The sequence below is a fragment of the Triticum dicoccoides genome, chromosome 5A, assembly GCF_002162155.2.
Source record: "Triticum dicoccoides isolate Atlit2015 ecotype Zavitan chromosome 5A, WEW_v2.0, whole genome shotgun sequence".
Classification (NCBI taxonomy): domain Eukaryota; kingdom Viridiplantae; phylum Streptophyta; class Magnoliopsida; order Poales; family Poaceae; genus Triticum; species Triticum dicoccoides.
Genome location: NC_041388.1, coordinates 549,337,209 through 549,357,992, shown reverse-complemented (window position 1 = coordinate 549,357,992; position 20,784 = coordinate 549,337,209). Strand labels below are relative to the sequence as shown.

Here is a 20,784-nt window from a genome sequence, read left to right as displayed (position 1 = left end):
TATGTTTCATGGGCCATGGCTAGGCTTGGATTGGACAGGTCGGGCGTAAACAAGCGTACGGCATGAGTAGCCAGGTACTAGGGCGCTGATAGTTAATTCCGGCGAGCACGAGTTACCAGGACAGTGCAACGGGTGCATTGTTTTGTTGTTATCTAGGGAGGGAGGGAGGAAGGGAGGGAGACCCCGAGCGACGAGACGACACACCGGTTGCATGCGGCGTTGGGGTTGGGGTTGGGGAGAGCGAAATATGGATATGGGGATGGGGATGGGATACGATGCGGCGGCGGCGCAAAGGCGTTCCTGCTGCATGCGGCGGCGAGGGAACCGAGGCTTCCAGCCACGCCGCTGCCGCTGGCGGAGGCGGGCAGTGTGGCAGTGCCATGCGCGGTTGCGTGCGCGCGTGATACGACCGTGACCGCACGCAGGGCTCTTCTTGCCGGTGGGGACCACAGCCACCATGCTCTCGCTCGCTCGTTTGTCCACCCGCAGACTTTTTTTCTTTGCTCTTTTTTTGGGAGACCCCCTGTACGACGCATGCGAGTGTCAAACGCCAGAGCTTTCAGGCTGGTCATAGTGGGGAGTAACTTAGACTAGTAACATACATATGTTACTAGTCTATGTTACTACCTTCATAGTGGGTAGTGTCATAGGTGTGGTAACATAGTTGCCTTCATTTATTACTTTGTAGACTCATTATGCATTGGAAACCGCTATGTGATGGTAACATATTATGTTACTCTAGTGGCGCCATAAAGCAAGCAGAAAATCCAAAAAATGTGCTATTAGGAAGCGAACTTGCAACAACACGCTGAAGCCTTAGTGTTCCTTACCACTTGAGCTGCTAAGTGTAAGAGATTTTTAGGGCAGAGCGGAAGTTTGAAAACTAAATGTAGTGGCAGACTAAAAAAAATATTGAATTTTTTCAACCATTTGTTGGGAAAATTGTGAACAATTATTTTAAATGCGAATAATGATTGGAATACTAACATTTTTGGGATATAGGCTGAACTATTTTAAAGTACATAATGAGCATTTTGTGATGTACGTTTGAACAATATTTAAATACACATTGAATATTTTTGTGATATATGCTGAACAACTTGAAAGTACACAGTGCACATTTTTTCAAATATGTTGAACATTTGTTTTTGCAGGGGATGTTGAACATTTTCTTAATATAGGCCTTGACTACAAGTCTACACATGTATGGGTAGAATTTTGTACCCATTGACTACACGGGTATGAGTATGATATTGCTCTATCCACCCCATACCCTACCCATTGCCATTCTTAATATAGGGTGAACATTTCCTTAAATATACAATGAAAATTTTTGTAGATAAACACACAATGAACTTTGTATATTACACCAAAAAAAGAAAGAAATGAAGAAAAGAAAAGAATTAGAACAGAAACAGAAAAAAAGAAAAAAGGGAAGAAACTATATTCCATAATGAATCTAATAATATTGATGTGGTATTGTGAATGTTAATACTTTCTTTTATAAGTTTGGTCAAAATTAAGATAATTTAACTTCAGACAAAACCTATATGCAGATTAAAAATGACCGGAGGGAGTATCTCATGCAAGCACGGCCAGATGGGCCGGTGTGCGTGCTGGGCTTCATGGCCCAGGCACGGCATAGCAAGGAAACGGGCCAGCCCACAGGCACGTTTAGCCATCAACCCACCTGATTTTGGGCTGCTTTAGAGGCTAATATTTTATATAAAAAAAAGTGTGGCGCGCGTGCCTTGCATCGCAGCCCAGGCATGGCTCCAGGCGGGCCACATACCGGCATGACCCCGATTAGAATGTGCCGGCCTAGTCCCACCACAGGCCGGGCATGTCGGCTAACGTGCCCGCCTGCCTGCCCCAACCCAGATGGCCACCATTGATCTTAGGGTTGACTTTTTTCTTGCTAATTTATTGTGTGAATTCAAAAAATATTCACAGTTTTTTTAAAATCACGGTGGCTTCAAACAATGTTCTCAAATTGAAAAATATATTCAGGAATTCAGAAACTTATTCCTGAACTTGCAAAAAATCACAAAGTAGAAAAATGTTCATGAACTCAAAAAAATGCTTGCAAATTCAAAATGATATTGGTTGATCCAAATAATGTTTGTGTATTAAAAATGTTCATGAATTAAAAACTGTTAGCAAATTCTAAAAAAAATCATGAATTCCAAAAATTATTCAAGAATTTAAAACATATTCTGATTTTTTTAAAGTAAACATGAATTCAAAAATATTAACAAATTTGAAAAATGGTCGTGAATTCAAGAAATGGTTGTAGATTCATAGAAAATGTTCATGGATTCTAAGAGTTTATGAATTTTGAAATTATTTACGGATTTAGAAAATAAGAATGAAATAGTGAAAATACCATAAAGAAACAGTCATGCTTTAAACCGGAGATATAATTCACAGATGTCACTGTCAATGTAGCCCAACTACATGCTACTTCCTCTGTCCAAAAAGCTTGTCTTTGATTTATCTAGATACAGATGTATCTAAACACAAAACAATCTAAAACAAACTTTTTGGGACAGAGATAATATTTATTTGTTCGGATACAAGACCAATGCAAATTACTCCCTTCATTCCTAAATATTTGTCTTTTTAGAAATTTCAAATAGACTTCGACAGACGAATGTATATAGACATATTCTAGAGTGTAGATTCACTCATTTTGCTTCATATGTAGTCACTTGTTAAAAATCTTTAGAAAGACAAATATTTAGGAACCGAGGGAGTACAAGCAAAAAATAAGAAAAAAAACAGCCCAATGGAAAACCCGTGTAACACACAAGCATAGCCTATGCAATGAAAGACACAACCTTTGTACGAAAACCAGCCCAGAAAATGATAGACAGAAAAACATGCCATCCTTTTTTCCTCAAAAAAGCGGCCTTTTATAAAAGTTCTATAAAGCATACCAAATATAAGAAAAATTACATCGAGATACTTAGACCATCAAACAACGAGCCGTGATGTGCCGTTGTCGCTACTCCTCTACTGGAACCGACCTGAATTGTCGATAACAGTCGGGAAGTCTTTGTGCACGTGCCCTTAAATATCAGTGTCCTGGAGCTACAATCGTCGTCGTTGAACCCTTAAATCGATCCACAGTGCCTGACACCATGATTCGCAGCTGCACACGATCGACGAGAAACACTAACCTCGCCGTCACAAGGAGACGACGGGAATCTACGCAGGACTCCGTCCATTCCGTCCATACGAATGAAGTCGAGAAGAATCAGAGCCCGGAAGACCAACTTGATAAAAAAAAGTGCCACCATTCCCCCAAACGCCGCCTTGCAAGGACAGACATCGGAATTCTTCTCCTCGTCACCGCCGCCGGAGCGACAGAAAGAGAGGAGGCGAATCTACGAACTCGCTGGTGGTGCGTGGAGAGAAGTTGTAAACCCTAGCCGCCACTAAGGAAAAGGACGAGGGTTGGTAGTTAGGTCGACTATCATACTAAACTTGTTCCTGGTTGGCAGGGCTGGTCCTGAGATTTCGGGGGCCCGGAGCAAGACAATATGAGGGGCCCTAAAGCCACCTAAACACATACACATATTTTCTATTTCAATTGCAAATAAATACTGTGTACACTATAATTTAGTTTGACTTTCATACTGAATATTCTGAAAACCGGGAATCATAAACGTTTACACTGAAAGTTGGTCGCCCTTGTCAATCCACAATTACATTTTTTTATTATGTGAATTAGTATCACGTCCCCGCCTGCTCAAACTTTTATCTTCCTATTGTTTTTCACTAGGTTTTGTTCTTCAACAGACTAATGCTAATATCTCAGAAGTCCTAGCAGTAAACGTACCATCTTTTTTGTCAGGAAGCAATCAAAGTACTTGTATGTATTCTAAAAAAATGTCAATAGCTCCTTTCTGGAACTCAATCAACTCATATGCTTGTTTTTGGTCTCAATGTCAGATGGATATTTTCCAGATAAAAAATTTCAAATAGACAGCAATCTTGCTAATTAGCACCCAAACCAATAAATTAAGAACACTGCTAAGTAAATAAAAATGCTAAAAAGGGCACTGAACAAGGTACCTGGATCATGGCAAGAAAATGAGAAATCGAAAGCTTTTGGTGCTGCATACGAGTCACAAACAGAAATTTGAGTATTCCTTTTCTAATCCCAATCAATACAGGAAATCAGGAAATCGGAGTCTGAGAAAGATATAAATATGTACGAGGATTAACGGCAGGAAACGAACAATCTGCCAAAGCTATAAAAAGAGGGGATTTCCGTTGAGTGGTAGGTTGATGGAATCTGGAAAATCGAATTACCTTCCTCCATTAATCCCGCTCAGCAGCGGAAAATCACAACTAGATCCAGCGGCGCGCCGTCGACCTTGGCACTGGCATGGCTCATTCGTTGCCAGTTTGGGAAAGAGAAGAAGTAGGAGCCGAGAAGACCGCGCGCGTGGGGCAAGCCGAGAATTCATGAATTTGTTAGGATTCCTTTCGTTTTTGATTGAGAATCACTCGATCTGTTACAGACATGGGCTAACGATCTGTTAAACGGGCAGATGGGCTAAACCGGGGGAAACCAAGCCATCGGGGCCCCCTCCTACTCGGGGGCCCGGAGCAGATTGAGACTTGGTTACTGAGCGTTGGAACACACCCTTCAAGTTTTATCTCCCAATTCATTTGGGATTTGTGCACAAATAATAAATTCAATTTTTTTTCTCATAAAAATGTTATTCTATCTTCCCACTCATTTTTCATCTAAACCAAGAATGAATGATTTTTCTTTACGGATTTTTTTTGCAAGAAACTTTCAATCTATTAATTTTCAATCATGACAGTACAATGAACATTAGAAATAATAAAAGGTTACTACCAAGTTTGTAGGCCAACTAGCGATGACTACAAGCATTGAAGCGAGTCGAAGGCGCGCCATCATCATCGCCCCTCCCTCGCCGGAGCCGAACACAACTTGTTGTAGTAGACAGTCAAAAAATTGTCGTGCTAAGGCCCCATGGGACCAACACATCAGAACAACAACCGTCGTTGAAGAGAAGCTTATATCGAAAGGATCCAACTGAAAGATACATGAATAAAGATGAACAAAGACCGGATCCGAGCAGATCCACAAAAGACGGGAACGTATCTGGTGCACCAAGGCAATTGGTGCTACCGGTGCACCAGACCTCATTGCACATTCAAAAATGTTCAAAAAATATCTGGAAAAATTTAATGTATCGATACAACATCAATGTATCTTGTCACAAAAAATTCAAATCAAAAATCAAAACAATGGTCAAGATACAAAATTGACAAATTTGACATCGATGTGCTAATGGGCCCAAACTGAAGCTCAACTTGTGTTATGTACTATTCAGTGTCAAATTTGTTATTTTTTATCTCGAGCAATGTTTTGAATATTGATCTAATTTTTTGTGACAACATACATTTATGTTGTGTCAGTGCACTATTTTTTTTCCTGATTTTTCGAACATTTTTTAGTGGCAACGGACGCCCGGTGCACTGGTAGCACCAATTGTCTTGGTGCATCAGATACATCCCTCACCAAAGACAACCACCAACCTAATCTCTCGAGATTCGCCGAAAACACATCTCCACACGCCCTCCGATGATGATAGATGCACCATTGGAACATGGGATAGGCGTGGAGAACCTTATTCCATCTTCAAAAAGCCGCCTTCGTCTCGTTTTTCTGAACATGACACAAATCCTAATAAAACTTAGAATAGCACCTAGAACAGAGCCCTCCCACAGGTAAGGGTCGGGATCCACCGTGCACCCATGGCGCTATGGCCACAAGAGACGTGGCAGATTGCCGCCGCCGCTGCCGACAGGAGGCACAAAACCTAGCCGTCTTTCCTTGGAGGAAAGACACACGGATAAGACAATATTCTTCACGGAACTTTGCAGCCATATGACTCATTCTAATGTCTTTTATTCAGGGAAACTTTCTATTTATTTATTTTTTTCATTATTATCATCGCTTCTCTCTCACCGAAGCCAAGCAAAACTTGTTATAGTAGACAGTCAGAAAGTTGTCGTGCTAAGACAAATCCTAGATCTATATTTTTTTTAAGTTTCTAACCTAGTTCTAAACTTTTTCTCTAAAATATAAGTGAGATGTGCTCCCTCAACACAAAATCCACATTCATATTCCATTCAATTGGGAATCTTCTATGTCTAAATAGCTAGCCCCGTTAAGGTATTTTTCTCAACATGCAAGCATACCACCTCATCATTCAACATGCATAAGAAAATGCCCACCTCAACATGCAACTATGCATATTAAAAATCCACTACAACATGCATGCATGTAAAATTTCATTTTATTATACTATTTACATTTAATTCCTATATACTTTCAGAAACTATTGTTTCAAGAATTCATGTTCTATATAATTAAAATCTCATTGAAATATTACAAATATTTCCGTAACAACGTGCGGGGCATCATCTAGTATCCAAAGTGGGGCCCACATGTCATCCCAGCGAAAACGCCCGGAGGAGAAAAATATCCCCCCTGGATCAAGTTAAGTTTGTTGTGCGATGGCGACGACCGCATCGTGTCCTCCTTCCGTTCTCCTCCCCACTCGCACCACCGCCGCCGGAGCGCGGTTGACTTCCGCCCACGGTAGCAGAGCCGCCCACGCGGTCACCACCAGCGGCGCCGCCGCCGCACGACAACCGTTAGCAATGGGCATGGCGAGGGCCCTGCTGCCGCAGCGCGCGCCGCTGCTCCGGCGGCTCCTCATGGCCGGCGCGCTGGCCGCCTCCTGCACCTGCTTCCTCCTCGTCCTCCAGGCGCAGGCCTCCGTGCCGCCGCGCTACGACGGCTTCGCCTACGGGGTCGGGGCCGCCGCCTGGAAGGACGCCGTCCTCGTCGAGGCCTTCCTCGACCCGCTCTGCCCCGACAGCCGCGACGCCTGGCACCCGCTCCGGCTCGCCGTCGAGCGCTACTCGCCGATGGTCTCCCTCATCGTCCATCCCTTTCCTCTCCCGTAAGATCCGGCCGCGCATCCGCTCCTTTGGTTCCTCTCTCCCCCCTCGCCTGCTAGCAGCGGCTGCTCTGATTCTCTGTGCTCCACACTATGTGGACTGTATCTTAGTGAAAAAAATAGCGCATTTGAGCAGTCTCCCACTGCACGGTTACATGGGACAGTCTCCTGAGATTGCGAATTCAGGCGATTGAAATCTCATCTGAGTATGAGTGGCCTGAGTGAGCCAGCAAGTGATTCCATTAGTTATAACTTGGTAACTTTCGGGAATGGAAAATCTGTGGGACTGTCCTCGGGCGATGTGTACTCTGGCTATTGAGATTGATCCATGGGAAAAGGCTAGAGTTACAGTAAGATTACAGGGAGGTATATTGCCACTGATTAGATGCGGTAGAAGGGATTGTGAATGGTTGTCAGATGTTTCTGGAGATGAGGTATAGCCAATAGTCCTGGCATTGACACTCTAGAATTTGATAATTTGGCTGGATCTTCCCTAGTATCTGGCCCTGTTTCATTGGCCCTTTATGGCTTTATCGATTTAGATGTGTGCTACAGTATTTGGTTCAGATTTTGGTCCTGTTGGTCTCTGCGATATTTATACTGAACTTGAACATGCAAAATTTCATTGGCTGGCGTCAGTCACAAAAAATAGTGTGCTTCGCCTTGCATTTTCACTTGATAGAATCTGGCACTAATGTGATTCTTATAGCAGAAGGTGCTATACACCTCATTATAACACCATTTTACTGTGCTGCAAAACTGCAGGTACCACACCTATTCATACCATGCCTGCCGTGCACTTCATATAGCTAACAAGTTGAATTCGTCATCAACCTATCCGTTGCTGGAGCTGTTCTTCAAGAATCAGGTCAGTTGCATTCTTTAGTTTAACCCGTAACCTTTGTTATGATACTTCCCTCATTGCAACTCCTATGTTGGTTTATCATTTACCTGTGCAAGTTTTTTTCCATAAATGGGTAATGCTTCTCCAGGGGCGTGTCATCAAATACTTCATGATTTCAAAATTTGAAGTTACATAACCAATTTGCAGCATTTCCTTCTGTAGTTTTTTGGTATCCGTGCGTGTTATTTTATTTTATGATATGCCATACTCTGTTTCGTCAAGGAATCACAGTCAAGTAATAAATAGGTATATAAGTGCATGCTTTACGTGGGTTTGCACATCCGTGCGCTCCAGGGTTTGCCAATATGTGTGCAGAACGCATATGAGAACCTTCAAAGCTTTTGCTCTGTTTGCTAATATCATGGAGTGTGGCCTTGCAAATCTGTGTGCTGCAGGGTTTGCCAATATGTGTGCAGAACACATATGAGAACCTCTAAAGTTTTTGCTCAGTTTGTCAATACCCTGGAGTGCCTGACCGATGATTTAGCATTGTCATGCTCGATTGGCAGATTCTGTCAGAAACCGATTAGAACCTGGAAACCAGTTTTAGGCTCTACGAAGTAAGTCTTACAAAATCAAGGTTTAAGCCAAACTGGAACACCGCAAATAGCAAAAACACAAGCCAGCCAACATCCACCTTGCCTGTCCTGACAAGCAAGAAGGCGAGCGAAACAGAATACCACCTCAGGAGCACTAGGGCTGTGCACTCAGGGTACTTTGCCGCCATCCTTTTCTGTCTCATACAACTCTTGACAACACGTCGAAATTGACACACATGCAGGGAAAATTCTCCAACCGCGCGACATCGTCAATATCGAGCACTGCTGTGACCGGCGAGATATCGAAGATGGCGGCCCAGGCGGTGGGTAATTCAGTCTCCGAGTTCCAGTCGGGTTTCAGCGACATGAGGTCGGACATGGCAGCGAGGGTTTCTTTCAAGGTCAGCTTTACTTGTCGCATCGAGTACACTGTTAGAAATTCTAGCTTCAAGCATCTTTTCTTGAATCGTTTGTTGTCGCTACGATTGGATAAAACCTGTCTGATCTACGGATCCATTGCTGCATTCTTTATCAGTACGGGTGCACGAGAGGGGTGGCTGGCGCGCCGTTCTTCTTCGTGAACGGCTTCCTCCAGCCCGGAGGCGGGTCGCCCATCGACTTCAGCACGTGGACCAGCATCCTGGAGCCCCTCGTCGCGCATCACGGCCAGACCATCGAGATGTTCACTTCGGTGTAATGTAAGCATTGCAATCGCCTTTTATATGTTTGGAACCAAAGGATGGCTATTGTACAGACAGCAGCCCTGTGTGTGTAAACCGGTCGACAGTAGTATTTTGTTCTTCTATGGAACCCCGCTCCCAGATGAAAACAGTGTATACTCTTGTTTCGTTTTGGACGTAGATTGATGGGAAATCAGTTTCGTTTTCTGTGTTGCTAATGGTCGGTCAATCAGCTGTTCAAGCTTTTAGTGCCACCTCAGGCTTATGGTTGCTTTGGGTCTTGTTCTCTCTGTCAGTCTGTCGCGCGCTCATTCGATCGGCAAAGGGTAGGGCTGAGTTGTTCGCTGATGGAACCTGAACCGAACCATCAAGAATACTGCCTCTCTTTTTTTTGAAAAGAAAGTTTTATTCCGTAATGATAGGGTTACAATCTTGAAACAATAAGTCCTCACAACAAGGAGGGCTCGAGTTTAGCCATACCGCAGTACAAGCTTTGGTATGGTTATACTCCCTCCATTTCACAATGTAGTGCTTCCTCTATCCTCGCGTTTCAACTTTGATCATAAATTTAACTACCAAGACTGATTGCGGCGGGGGCAAAAGTTATATCCGTGAATTCGTATTCGAAAGAAGTTTTCAATTATACATTTTTTACTCCCGCCGCAGTCGGTCTCGTTGGTTAAATTTATGGTCAAAGTTAGACCTTGGAAAGCGCGGGCATACTATATTTTGGAATGGAGGAAGTATTATAACTATCTTTTTGCCGTCACCTCCGAGGTCCGAGGATCTGACCGTGGCTGGTACGTGGTGACGTTGTGCCCTGCCTGTACGTCCACGGGCACCGACTTGATTAGTGTCCTGTGGCCGACGGGCGCTACCATATCGTATCAGCGTCGTCGCCGGTTTTCACGGTCGGGCGTACTGTAGGTGGCACGGACGCTGGCGACGGAGGATTTTTACACGCGACGCAGGCTGGGCAAGGGCAACCATCGTTTCGCCGGGGTTCATGTGTCGTCGCGTCGGGGTCCGTCCTATCCAGCAGCATCATCCCGGTTCGCAAGATCGGATTCTGCCTTTTCTTTCCTCTATTAAGGCCCTGTTCGGAGGTACTTCACTCCACAGCTCCACTTCCGGAGCTGGTGGAGTCTTAGTTGAAATTTATGGAGCACATGTTTACCAGCTCCACAACTCTCAGAATTTTTAGGAGCTGGGGGTTTCCGAACAGCCTCTAAGGCTGGCCACAGTGAAAGTAACATCACTAATAACATCACACTTTTTAAGATAATTTTGCTTATGTGACACATATTTAATGATGAAAGAGATGATGGTGATAACTTAAGTAGTTACTGTAACATCACACATATCAAGACAATATGAGTCTATAGGCTAATAAATGAACCATAACATGACAACACACATATGTTACTACCCACTACGAAGGTAGTAACATAGCCTACTAAAATGTGATGTTACTAGTCTAAGTTACTTCCCATTGTGACTAGTCTAAATGTTAAAAATCTTGCATCAATTTTTTTAACGATTCCCATTGAACGCCCAGATTCGTCATGCAAAAACAGATGGTACATTTCCGTACTTGCGTAGAAGGATTTGCCATGTTCTAAACTGATAATTATCATGTAGTGTACCTTGAGTACATATCAAAAGCAAGATGTAGGGTATTATCTTTTTTAAGGATCAAATCTGGGTAATTACATCATTACATATCAAAAGCAAGACGTGAGGGTCAAACCTGGGTAACTCCATCGTTTGAACCCCGTCCTGTTACTTTCGGCCACGTTCGCCACCGTACCGTTGGTACAAATGGTTCTACGCACCATCACCTATGCGCGCTCGACGCAACGAGGAATACCCCTGGAGCATGAGGAAGACCACGTTATACGTGTTGATGTCAGTCGTCGTAACGACATGCGCAATGCCCGTACTCACGCAGCCCCGGCTCTACTCTACGCACCAAGGATGTGTCTGGTTACCACACCGTGTTTCGGCTCCCCGCATCTATGGCTCAACTGGGTCTGGCTGAGTATGAGGTATAAACTATGTTGTATTGCTATGAGCAGTTATGTGTCTGGTGCTTGGACATCTGCATGTGTGCTTTTGAGATTATTAGATGCAACAGACAACTGTTTGGTTGTGTGCCAAGTGTCGTTCTACTCACCCCTTTTAAATGCGGTGAACTTACCACCAGTATGCACATCAAGTAGAGACCATGATGAACACATATAAGCACAACATATAAACACATGAGAGTAAAACAGCAGATTAAGACTGTCATTACCACATAGTATGCACAAATCCAAAGGGGGGTCGAAGATAGTAGGGGGATCCAATGCCCCTCAGGACATCAGCAAAATAGACAATTTTCAGACCAAAACATAGGGATGCCCCTGCACAATATCAGCAAAAAAGACAAGCGAAGTCGTGCTTGTTGCATATGTACCTGCAGATGGTGGAGTTGTTGGCATTGTAGATCTGGACCTTGAAGCCGAGGTTTGACAACTTGAAGACGAGGAGGTCACAGAGCACTATCTTGTGCTCTAGGGTGAAGTACTACCAGCCCCTCTCCAATACGATATGCTCGTTGAACTCTTAGACCCGGACCCACCTGTTGCAGTCCGTGTTTACCGAGAGATTGACGACGCATGGAAGCCTGATGTATATCCAAGTCTTCATCACCGGGAGAAAAGCCTTGGGGATGTCGAACATGGCTATGCCATTAGTGTGCCGGATCATCACGTAGAATCGATGTGGCACCGGTTTTACTGTCTCATGCCCAATGTTGGGCATAGGCTTCGCCATCTCCTCCCTCCTTCCTGGCGCGTCGAGCTTTGCCAACCACTTGCTCTCCGGGATGATGTCCTCGGCCTCGTCCTTACCTTGGACGACCTGGACCCCCATGACCGGCTCGATCCCACCCCATCTTTATTACTTTGTCAATTCATAAGACTACAATTAGACACGTCGTTCCGGTGCAGAAGTAATAACCGATGTATGCAATGTCCTTGATCATAGCAAAGGGCAATGCACATGAACATAGCACAGATCATGGGCATTGTGCCCAATGCTCATGATTAGTGCTATGTTCATGTGCAATGAATTTGCCAATGGGGCATCGAACATCCCGAGTCCAAACTACAGTGTATGCATGTCCAAGATCCATTCATGTTGTGCTACTTCCGAATCCTAATCCCCCCGTCTCGTCTTTTCTTCTGGCAAACTAATTAGTATATTGTAATTGTAATGATGGATATGCACAACAAAAGATAGAGAGGACAAAGAGAAGCAAAATGTGGGAAGAAGTTGGAGATGGTATGTGGGTCTGTTGAGGGTAGTGTGGTATCCCGTCTAAGATCATTCTTTTCCCTATGTGGCAAACAAATAGACCAGGATTAGAGAGTATGTACGGGGTGCCGATGGATTCAGGGATTTTGAGGTTATGGTTTGATTCAGAATGAGCGTGCGAATTCAAGGTTTATTTCATACTTATCCCCTCCGAAAACCGAAGGACTCGTGTTTGTCGTGTGATTATTCTTGGGTTCTGCCGCGCGTAGGTACCCCTCCCCTTGGCTTCTAGAGTCTAGTATAGATGGCAACAAAGACATGTGTGACAGGGTCCAAGTCCACGGCAACGTTTTATTGGGCAGGCAAGGCACCACCGTGACCGTGGTGTACTCGCACCTTGACCCCTCACCCCTGACCGTGCTTCTGCCGTGTGGAAAACCTACACCACGTTTGCTTCGCCGTGATCATCATCGCCCCCCTGACCTGAATAAATAAACTGGGCGACGACACAGGTCGGGCAGGGCCGGCAACCGGTGTGAACCCAGGACCCTTCCCCGTCATCAATCAGATCGGCCTCGTCGACACCCCTTTTCAGCCCATACATCACCCCTCCGCACCGCACGGGAGAATCCCCAACCGAACCCCATCCCTCTCCGGCTCTCTCCCTCCCATCCCAACGGAAAATCAAAAGGGGCCACGGCAGCAGCACAGGCGCCGGTCCAGTCCAACGGAGGCGAAGCTTCCGGCTCACTGACGAACGCCCCCCGTCGCTCTCTCTCGCTGCCCCCCGGCCCCGCCGCCGCTCCCGCGGAGACCGAGCGGCCACCTCACCTCACCGATCATTCTTCCCGTCTCCGGCAGCAGGATAGATAGATTGATTAAATAGCGACGCCGCGGCCGAGCACCACCAACGCATATATTTTCTCCTTCCTTTCCTTCCCTCCCTCCATCCCTGTAATAAAGGCGCGAGCTTTTTAAGCCGTGGGGTGGAGACGTGGAGCCTAGCTCGCCTGCTCTGCTCTGCTGCCGGCATGGGCGCGGCGGTGCGGGCACTGCTGCTTCTGGCCCTCGTGGCGGCGGGGGCGGAGGCGCTTAGCCTGGACGTCCACCACCGGTACTCGGCGACGGTGCGGCGGTGGGCGGGGCTGCGCACCGGGCCGGCGCCGGGCACGGCCGAGTACTACGCCGCGCTGGCGGGCCACGACGACCTCCGCCGCCGCTCGCTCTCCCTCGCCGCCGCAGCCGCCGCCCCCGTGCCAGGAGCCGGCGGGCCGCTCGCCTTCGCCGACGGCAACGACACCTACCGCCTCAACGCCTTCGGATTGTAAGCCCGCCACTCTCATCATCCTCCTCCTCGTCAATTCACCGTCTCAATGATCCCCAAGAGAGGAGAGATTGATAGCGATAATAAAGCGCCGGCCGATCGATCGATCGATCGGAGGAACTAGGAGGAGGTTGCTGTCACCCATCCCAGACGGCCAGACTGTCTGGCCATCTTTTTCCTCTCGCTTTTGTGCTAAAGAAGCCGGTGGTGGTGGTGGTTGGCTTTGGGTGTGTGCAGCTTGCACTACGCGGTGGTGGCGCTGGGGACGCCGAACGTGACGTTCCTGGTGGCGCTCGACACCGGCAGCGACCTCTTCTGGGTGCCCTGCGACTGCCTCAAGTGCGCCCCGCTCACCTCGCCAGAATACGGGGTACGTACCAGTACCACCTTCATCTTCCTCCCCCTGCTTCGACGCCATTGTTTTGTCAATTTGTTACGATTCGACCTCGTGTCCGTTGCTCCAAGAGATATTTCCGGGTGCTAAGTAGTTAAATACCAGAAGATTACAGTGTGATTTGATTAGTTGCATGGCAGAGATGAACAAAGTTCTTTTTTTTTTTTGACATCGGTAGAGATGAAAAAAGTTGGTACTACTGCTAGTCGACATGCTTGTGAGATGGAGTTGTTGCGAGCATAATTCGGGAAAGAAAAGGGGGGCAAATCACGGAAGCACCGCACGTGCCGTCCTGTTTTGGGGAGGCCTCTGCAGGAGCATGACAGCCTCAGCTGGGGCCTGCCTTATGGAACTTAGAAAACACTACTGCTACTACTGCTGCTACTGCTAACCAAAGCCCTAGCTTCTTGGCCCTTCTCTTTATGTTCTTGCAATCCTGTTGCAGGTTGAAATTAATGAGCTCTTGCTGATTGTTTACGCTTTACACACATTAGCTGAATCATCATAATGCCCTAATCGACCACTCCTGACAGTAATAATGCTACATGTCTTCATGTTCTTGCTTGATCTGTGAAATGTAACCTTGTTTCGGCAAAAACCGCAAAATTTTGAGCAGAATCTGAAGTTCGATGTGTACAGCCCGCGCAAGTCGAGCACCAGCCGGATGGTCCCCTGCAGCAGCGACCTGTGTGATCTCCAGACTCAATGCAGTGCTGCAACCAACAGCTGCCCCTACAAGATCGAGTATCTGTCGGACAACACGTCGTCCAACGGGGTGCTGGTCGAGGATGTCCTGTACCTTGCGACCGAGTCCGGGAAGTCCAAGATCACCCAAGCCCCCATAACATTCGGGTATGTCCCTTGTGATCTACTACTAGACATGACAATGCGCAATTCCGAGTCACTGCTCATTTTTCTGTGCTGAAATTTGAATTTGAATTTGTGTGCGTTGTTAGCTGTGGACGGGTCCAGACGGGTTCGTTTCTAGGCAGCGCCGCGCCGAACGGCCTGCTCGGGCTCGGCATGGACAGCAAGTCGGTGCCGAGTCTGCTGGCGAGCCAAGGAGTCGCCGCCAATTCCTTCTCCATGTGCTTCGGGGAAGATGGTCATGGCAGGATCAACTTCGGGGACACGGGAAGCGCCGACCAGCTGGAAACTCCGCTGAACATTTACAAACACAAGTATGTCTGTTTTCATTTCTCACAGTTTCACAAGCAAACAATATAGGTCTCTGACCTTTCACGACGTCCGCGCGCTCTATTTCTGCAGTCCATACTACAACATTAGCATCATAGGAGCTAAGGCGGGAGGTAAAACCTTCAGCACAAAATTCAGCGCAGTCGTGGACTCCGGTACCTCGTTCACGGCTCTCTCCGACCCAATGTATACCGAGATTACCAGCGCTGTAAGTAGATTTATCGCATTATACGAGTGGTTTCACCGTGTTTTATATTTTCACGGTGATTCTCATATATATTCATTGACGTTCTAATTCAGTTCCATAAACAAGTAAAAGAGAAGAGAAATCAGGCCGATTCTTCGTTGCCATTTGAATATTGCTACACCATAAGGTAAGTTTGTCTAGCAACAGTCCATGATATATTGATATGTGAGGCACATTTCTACAAACCACTGCTTGTTTGTATCTGATGGATATGCTGCTGCTCTCTCCAGTGCCAAGGGAGCTCTTAGTCATCCAAACATAAGCCTGACGGCGAAAGGTGGCAGTATATTCCCTGTCAATGATCCAATAATCACCATAACGGATATTTCTTCGGTAAGAAAACATCGATGCTAATTTCATCCAGCCATGTAAGCTAGCTAGTGAATTTAATCTTGGTGCTCTTTTATATGGAACAGACCCCTGTTGGCTATTGCTTGGCTATTATGAAGAGTGAAGGTGTTAACTTGATTGGGGGTGAGCTCCTATACTCTACACTGCTGCACTATCTAAAGTTGCCTTGTGCTCTGTTTTTTTATTAGATTCAGTCTGAACCATACTACTGATATTTGAGGTGTGCAAAGAACCAAATTAGATTCTCTCTAACCCATCTAGCCTTGAGTTCCTGGATGGAGTTGGTAGCATGTGTTAGTTGCAAAGAACCAATGATTAATGAATAACCACTACTTTTCAGATGCCTTGCTCATTGTCAGACCTGCTTTGCTAGCTTTATTGGTCAGGTTTTATGTCCTCTTATATGCTATAAAACCTCAGATATTTCAGCACTAACTATCCATGTGCAACATCTTTGTTAATAGCATTGTGCCCATAAAGGTTGTACTTACCTTTTTCCCTTGATGTGTCCTAAACCACCTCACCGTCGATAATCCACGTCATCGTTCTTACTGCTCTCTGCTCACTTCCGGTGCAGAGAACTTCATGTCCGGGCTCAAGGTGGTGTTCGACCGCGAGAGGCTAGTCTTGGGATGGAAATCTTTCAACTGTAAGTACCTCAACTCGACATCCCCCGAATCGATTCTTCAGGTTTGGTTTCGGTTTCCGATAAAAATGCCCTTACAAACCGTGCTTGTCATCATCATCATGAACCAGGCTACAGTGTCGACCACTCAAGCAAGCTCCCGGTGAGCCCGAACCCCTCGGCCGTCCCTCCGAAGCCCGCCTCCGGACCAGGCAGCTCAAACCCCGAAGCCGCGAAGCGCCCTTCGCCGAACATCACCCAGATCGACGCAGCCAAGCCTTCGTCCGGCTCGTCGATCCACTTGCATTTCAGCAGGACCTTCCTCTTCGCCGCCATCGCTCCGCTGTTCCTCGCCATTCTTTGATCCCGCCATTGCCTTGTATTGTTTTGAAGTTGACATGGATGCATGATCACACGCTCTCACACTCTTTTTTTGTAGTTGCCGTAGGAGTTGGTACAGTACAGGATAGAACACACAGGATGAGTTGAGTTCCGTAGGTAGACCTAGGCCATTTTCACTTTGATTAATTTCACTTACGTGTTGATATGTATACACTGGTAATAACGCGCTCCGCCGAGGGGTTTGTGACGAGGTGGACGCGCATGTATATGTAGTGAAACCACAGAATAATGATCATACTCACTGTCGTATACTTTGTGCATGCTGCTGTCTACTGTTTTTTTCAGCTACAAATTAAAACTGTATCAGGTACTCCCTCTGTAAAAAAATATAAAAGTGTTTAGATCACTAAACACTCTTATATTTCTTTAACGGAGGGAGTAGGTTTGAACTTACATGGAGTCGAATCAATCAATTATGAAATCTCCCTGCACCGTGGTATTCATGATGCCAATGAGGGGAGCGTGTTTATTCATAGAAAAAAATACTTATGGCACTTTTCTTTGAAAAGGAGGAAGACCTTCGGCCTCTGCATCTGGTGATGCATGCAGTCACTTTATTAATTATGCACAAAAGACCTTACAAAGTAATACAATAGTAAGACTGAAGCCACTATCTAGGCAACATTTATCGCTACTCCTATCCAGTTGATGAAGGGATGCTGATAATCTGGACCTAATACCAAACGGACACCGCAGCCAAACCTAACATCTAAGACCTGAGGCCTCAACCAGGACGCCTGCCGGGTATGGGGCACCCACCGGTCCGGCGCACACTCAGAACCCGCCGCCGCCATCTGCCACCAATCCATCTCTAGAGTTGTATTGCTGCATCTACCTTGTCCGGTCTAACTGTCGTCGATGCCACCACGACGCCAGACAGCGTCACCCTCCTGCGCGAGTCCATCATCGCACATAGACGCCTAATCTTTAGGGCGCCATGCCATCGAGATCTGTCACCATCAATGTGTATGATGAAGCACCGCTCGACCAAAGACGTCGTCCACTGGTCCCCCAAGCCCATGTACACCTTCAAGAATGATGCCCCCAAGGGGGAAACAACCCAAGCGCATCGCCGTCTTCTGATCTATCGATCTAGGGTTTCCCCCGGAGGTAGCAGATAGAGGTCTAGAACTTCTCCACGACGATGCCTTCAAGAAGGGAACGACACTGTAGAGCGCCGCCACTGTCGGCTTTGGCATCTAGCCAAGAGCAAGTTTTCACCCAGATTTGTTTGAAGAACTCTATCCAGCTTCTTGTGCACGGATCACCGCCTTCTCTATCGGATACTTGACCAAGGATCCAACCGCCACCGCCAGATCCATGCAGCCAGCACCGGGAGATGACGATAGTCTCCCTAGACCGGAGCTAGCACGAACTAGATCAGAACGAGTGGGAGACGAAGATACCCCTGGAACTCCGGCAGACCAGCGAAGAGCCGCCGGCACCACCGCGTCCACATCGCCGGCCACACCGGGCCATCGCCACCCCCCGTGCCGGCCGGTAGTCACCAGATCCGGGGAAGGCCGGAACCGATCGGACCAACGGGCGCGCCGCCACCCAACCATGGGGTCGCCGCCCTTGCCTCCAACGCCCCCTGTGCAGCCGACCGATTCCCACCTGCACCACCACAGGGGCCGCCGCTGGGACGCCGCGCCGCCGTGGGCCAAAATGGGGGCCACACCTCTGCGGATCTGGGCGCCCACGCCACCCATGGATCCGGGGGAGAGGGGAGAGGCCCTCCGCCACTGCGTCGCATGCAGGGGCTTAGCCCGGTGCCGACCACCTGCGGCGGCGGAGGGGAGGACGGGCACGGGAGAATCTCCGGCGGCAGAGGTTGGATCGCCCCATGTCGCCCGCGAGGGGTGTGTGTGTGTGGAATGTCATCCAATTATTGATGCCTCTCACACTGGAAAAAAAAAACTTATGGCACTTATCATTTGGGAAGAAAAAAACTGCCGTTTGTATAGGACTTCTAATTCTAAATCGACTGAGAAATTTTCATTTTCAGAGCGAAGTTCCTAGATGTGGTTCCATGGCTGATTAGGAAGTTGAAAGTTCCACTTGCACTTTTTGAAGATTGCGTGCAAATCTAGGTTTGGTAAAAATGTGCAACTGAACCGAACACTTGCACACTTCATGAACAATTTTCCGCTTCACGGCATACAATTCTACCGACTTAGAAATAACACTCTCTCACGCAGATCAGACATAACAAACCCGATGTATTTTTAGTGTCGATGCTTACGCATCTCGAGCTCAACGCATATGTTCTTACCAAGCTGTATTTTTGGGGGAACCCTGTTACAACGTCAGTTTCCATGGGGAAAAAACTTGTGGGATGGACAAGACCAGACGTAGATGGCTTCTTCGGACAGGTAAATGGAATGGACGAACAGTATGGCTCTGAGTCTCTCCATGATCACATTCAAGTCATCATCTTCTCCTCCACGACACACTACTTTTAGAAGTGCTTGCAAGCACTCGCATTTAGATGAATGAACTGTTGTTGTATAGAGAGGAGCTGATGCGGATGCAACGGTCACGGATAGACTGGTTGAAGGAAGGGGGTCGTAACACAAAAAACAAAATCATGCAAGATCAGTATGGCGTGCTCGGAAGAATAGAATCAAAAAGCTAGAGGATGTGAATGGTATTGTAAACACAGGGATCAAAGAAATCGGGGGTGCGGCTACTGAATATTTTGAGACTATTTTCACAGCCAACCCCACCATTTGATCATTCATTCATTACTGAGTTTTTGTTCCAGTTGTGAACCAGGAGACAAATGATGTTTTGTGAGTGAAATGCACCACTAGTCCATCAACTCAAACTGATTGTACACTTTAGGCCAACAACTCGAGAAGTGATCGGATTTAGTCCACAAACTCATTGATCTGATCAAATAATGCCAAAACCGGTCCGAGAGTTAAAAAACCGGCCACATGGATGCCATGTCATCATTCCGTTGACTGCTCGTGCGTTCACTATTTTTTACAGGGGTCTATATATAAATTCGATGATTTTTTCTCACAAATCATAAAAAATAGTAGAAAAACATGCGTTACCCAAGACTTGAACCTGGGCTGTTCGGAATTTGGTCTGCCTCACTGACCACGGAACCAACATCTGGTTTGCACACCAGCATGCTGCCCACAGGATATATTTTCACATAGAATCATGACAGAGAAAAAAACAAATCAGAAGGTCCCTCCAAATCGTTTTTCAATCAGGCGATCTCTTTCCTTCTGTTTGTCAATCTGCGAAGATAAATAAAGTAGGTTGCCTGTTGGTGCATGAATGAGTTCGTGGTGTATCTGTCTGGAAGCTGATTTCTATCCCGACGACCTGGGCTCCGAAAATCTGCATCTGAGCACGGGCTCAGCTGCACCCGCTCAGAAAAAAATTCAAAAAAAATACTAGAAAAATTCCAAAAATTCCAAAAAAATATTGTGTGGTAGATCATTTGATGCGTGACGTCCGCTCCAAATTTCATCTCATTTGGACATCTGAGCAATTCTGGGCAAAAAAGACAAATCGGGTCAAAACAGTTCCTGAACAGTAAACTGTTTTACAGACCTCGATTTTGTCTTTTTTGCCCAGAGCTACTCAAATGTTTAAATGAGTTGAAATTTGGAGCGAACCTCATGCATCAAATTATCTACCACACAAATTTTTTTTAGAATTTTTCTAGTTTTCTTTTTGATTTTTTCCGTGAGCACGGGTGCAGCTAAGCCCGGGTGCAGATTCGCCGCACTCAAGTCCGACAGAACTCACGTTTATTTATTTTTCTTCTGATTCTAAGTAA

The 20,784-nt window shown here is 46.4% G+C and overlaps 2 protein-coding genes across 3 annotated transcripts; both read left to right on the top strand.

Moving 5' to 3' along the window:
* The first annotated feature begins 6,533 nt into the window (after positions 1–6,533).
* On the top strand, positions 6,534–9,357 carry LOC119302707. Its single transcript, XM_037579751.1, has 4 exons — positions 6,534–7,019; positions 7,782–7,884; positions 8,702–8,860; positions 8,995–9,357. Exons 1-4 carry the CDS (start codon positions 6,568–6,570, stop codon positions 9,154–9,156), a joined length of 876 nt encoding a protein of 291 aa, XP_037435648.1. The 5' UTR covers positions 6,534–6,567; the 3' UTR covers positions 9,157–9,357.
* Positions 9,358–13,112: 3,755 nt separating this feature from the next.
* On the top strand, positions 13,113–17,239 carry LOC119302706 (aspartyl protease family protein 1-like). 2 transcript variants are annotated; one of them, XM_037579749.1, is made up of 10 exons: positions 13,115–13,763; positions 14,001–14,133; positions 14,774–15,009; positions 15,114–15,338; positions 15,427–15,562; positions 15,655–15,728; positions 15,832–15,934; positions 16,018–16,075; positions 16,530–16,601; positions 16,709–17,239. In XM_037579749.1, exons 1-10 carry the CDS (start codon positions 13,471–13,473, stop codon positions 16,939–16,941), a joined length of 1,563 nt encoding a protein of 520 aa, XP_037435646.1. In that variant the 5' UTR covers positions 13,115–13,470; the 3' UTR covers positions 16,942–17,239. The 2 variants fall into 2 exon arrangements, with proteins under 2 accessions (XP_037435647.1, XP_037435646.1); XM_037579750.1 differs by lacking the exon at positions 14,001–14,133 and having other exon boundaries at positions 13,113–13,763; positions 14,797–15,009.
* Positions 17,240–20,784: the final 3,545 nt, after the last annotated feature.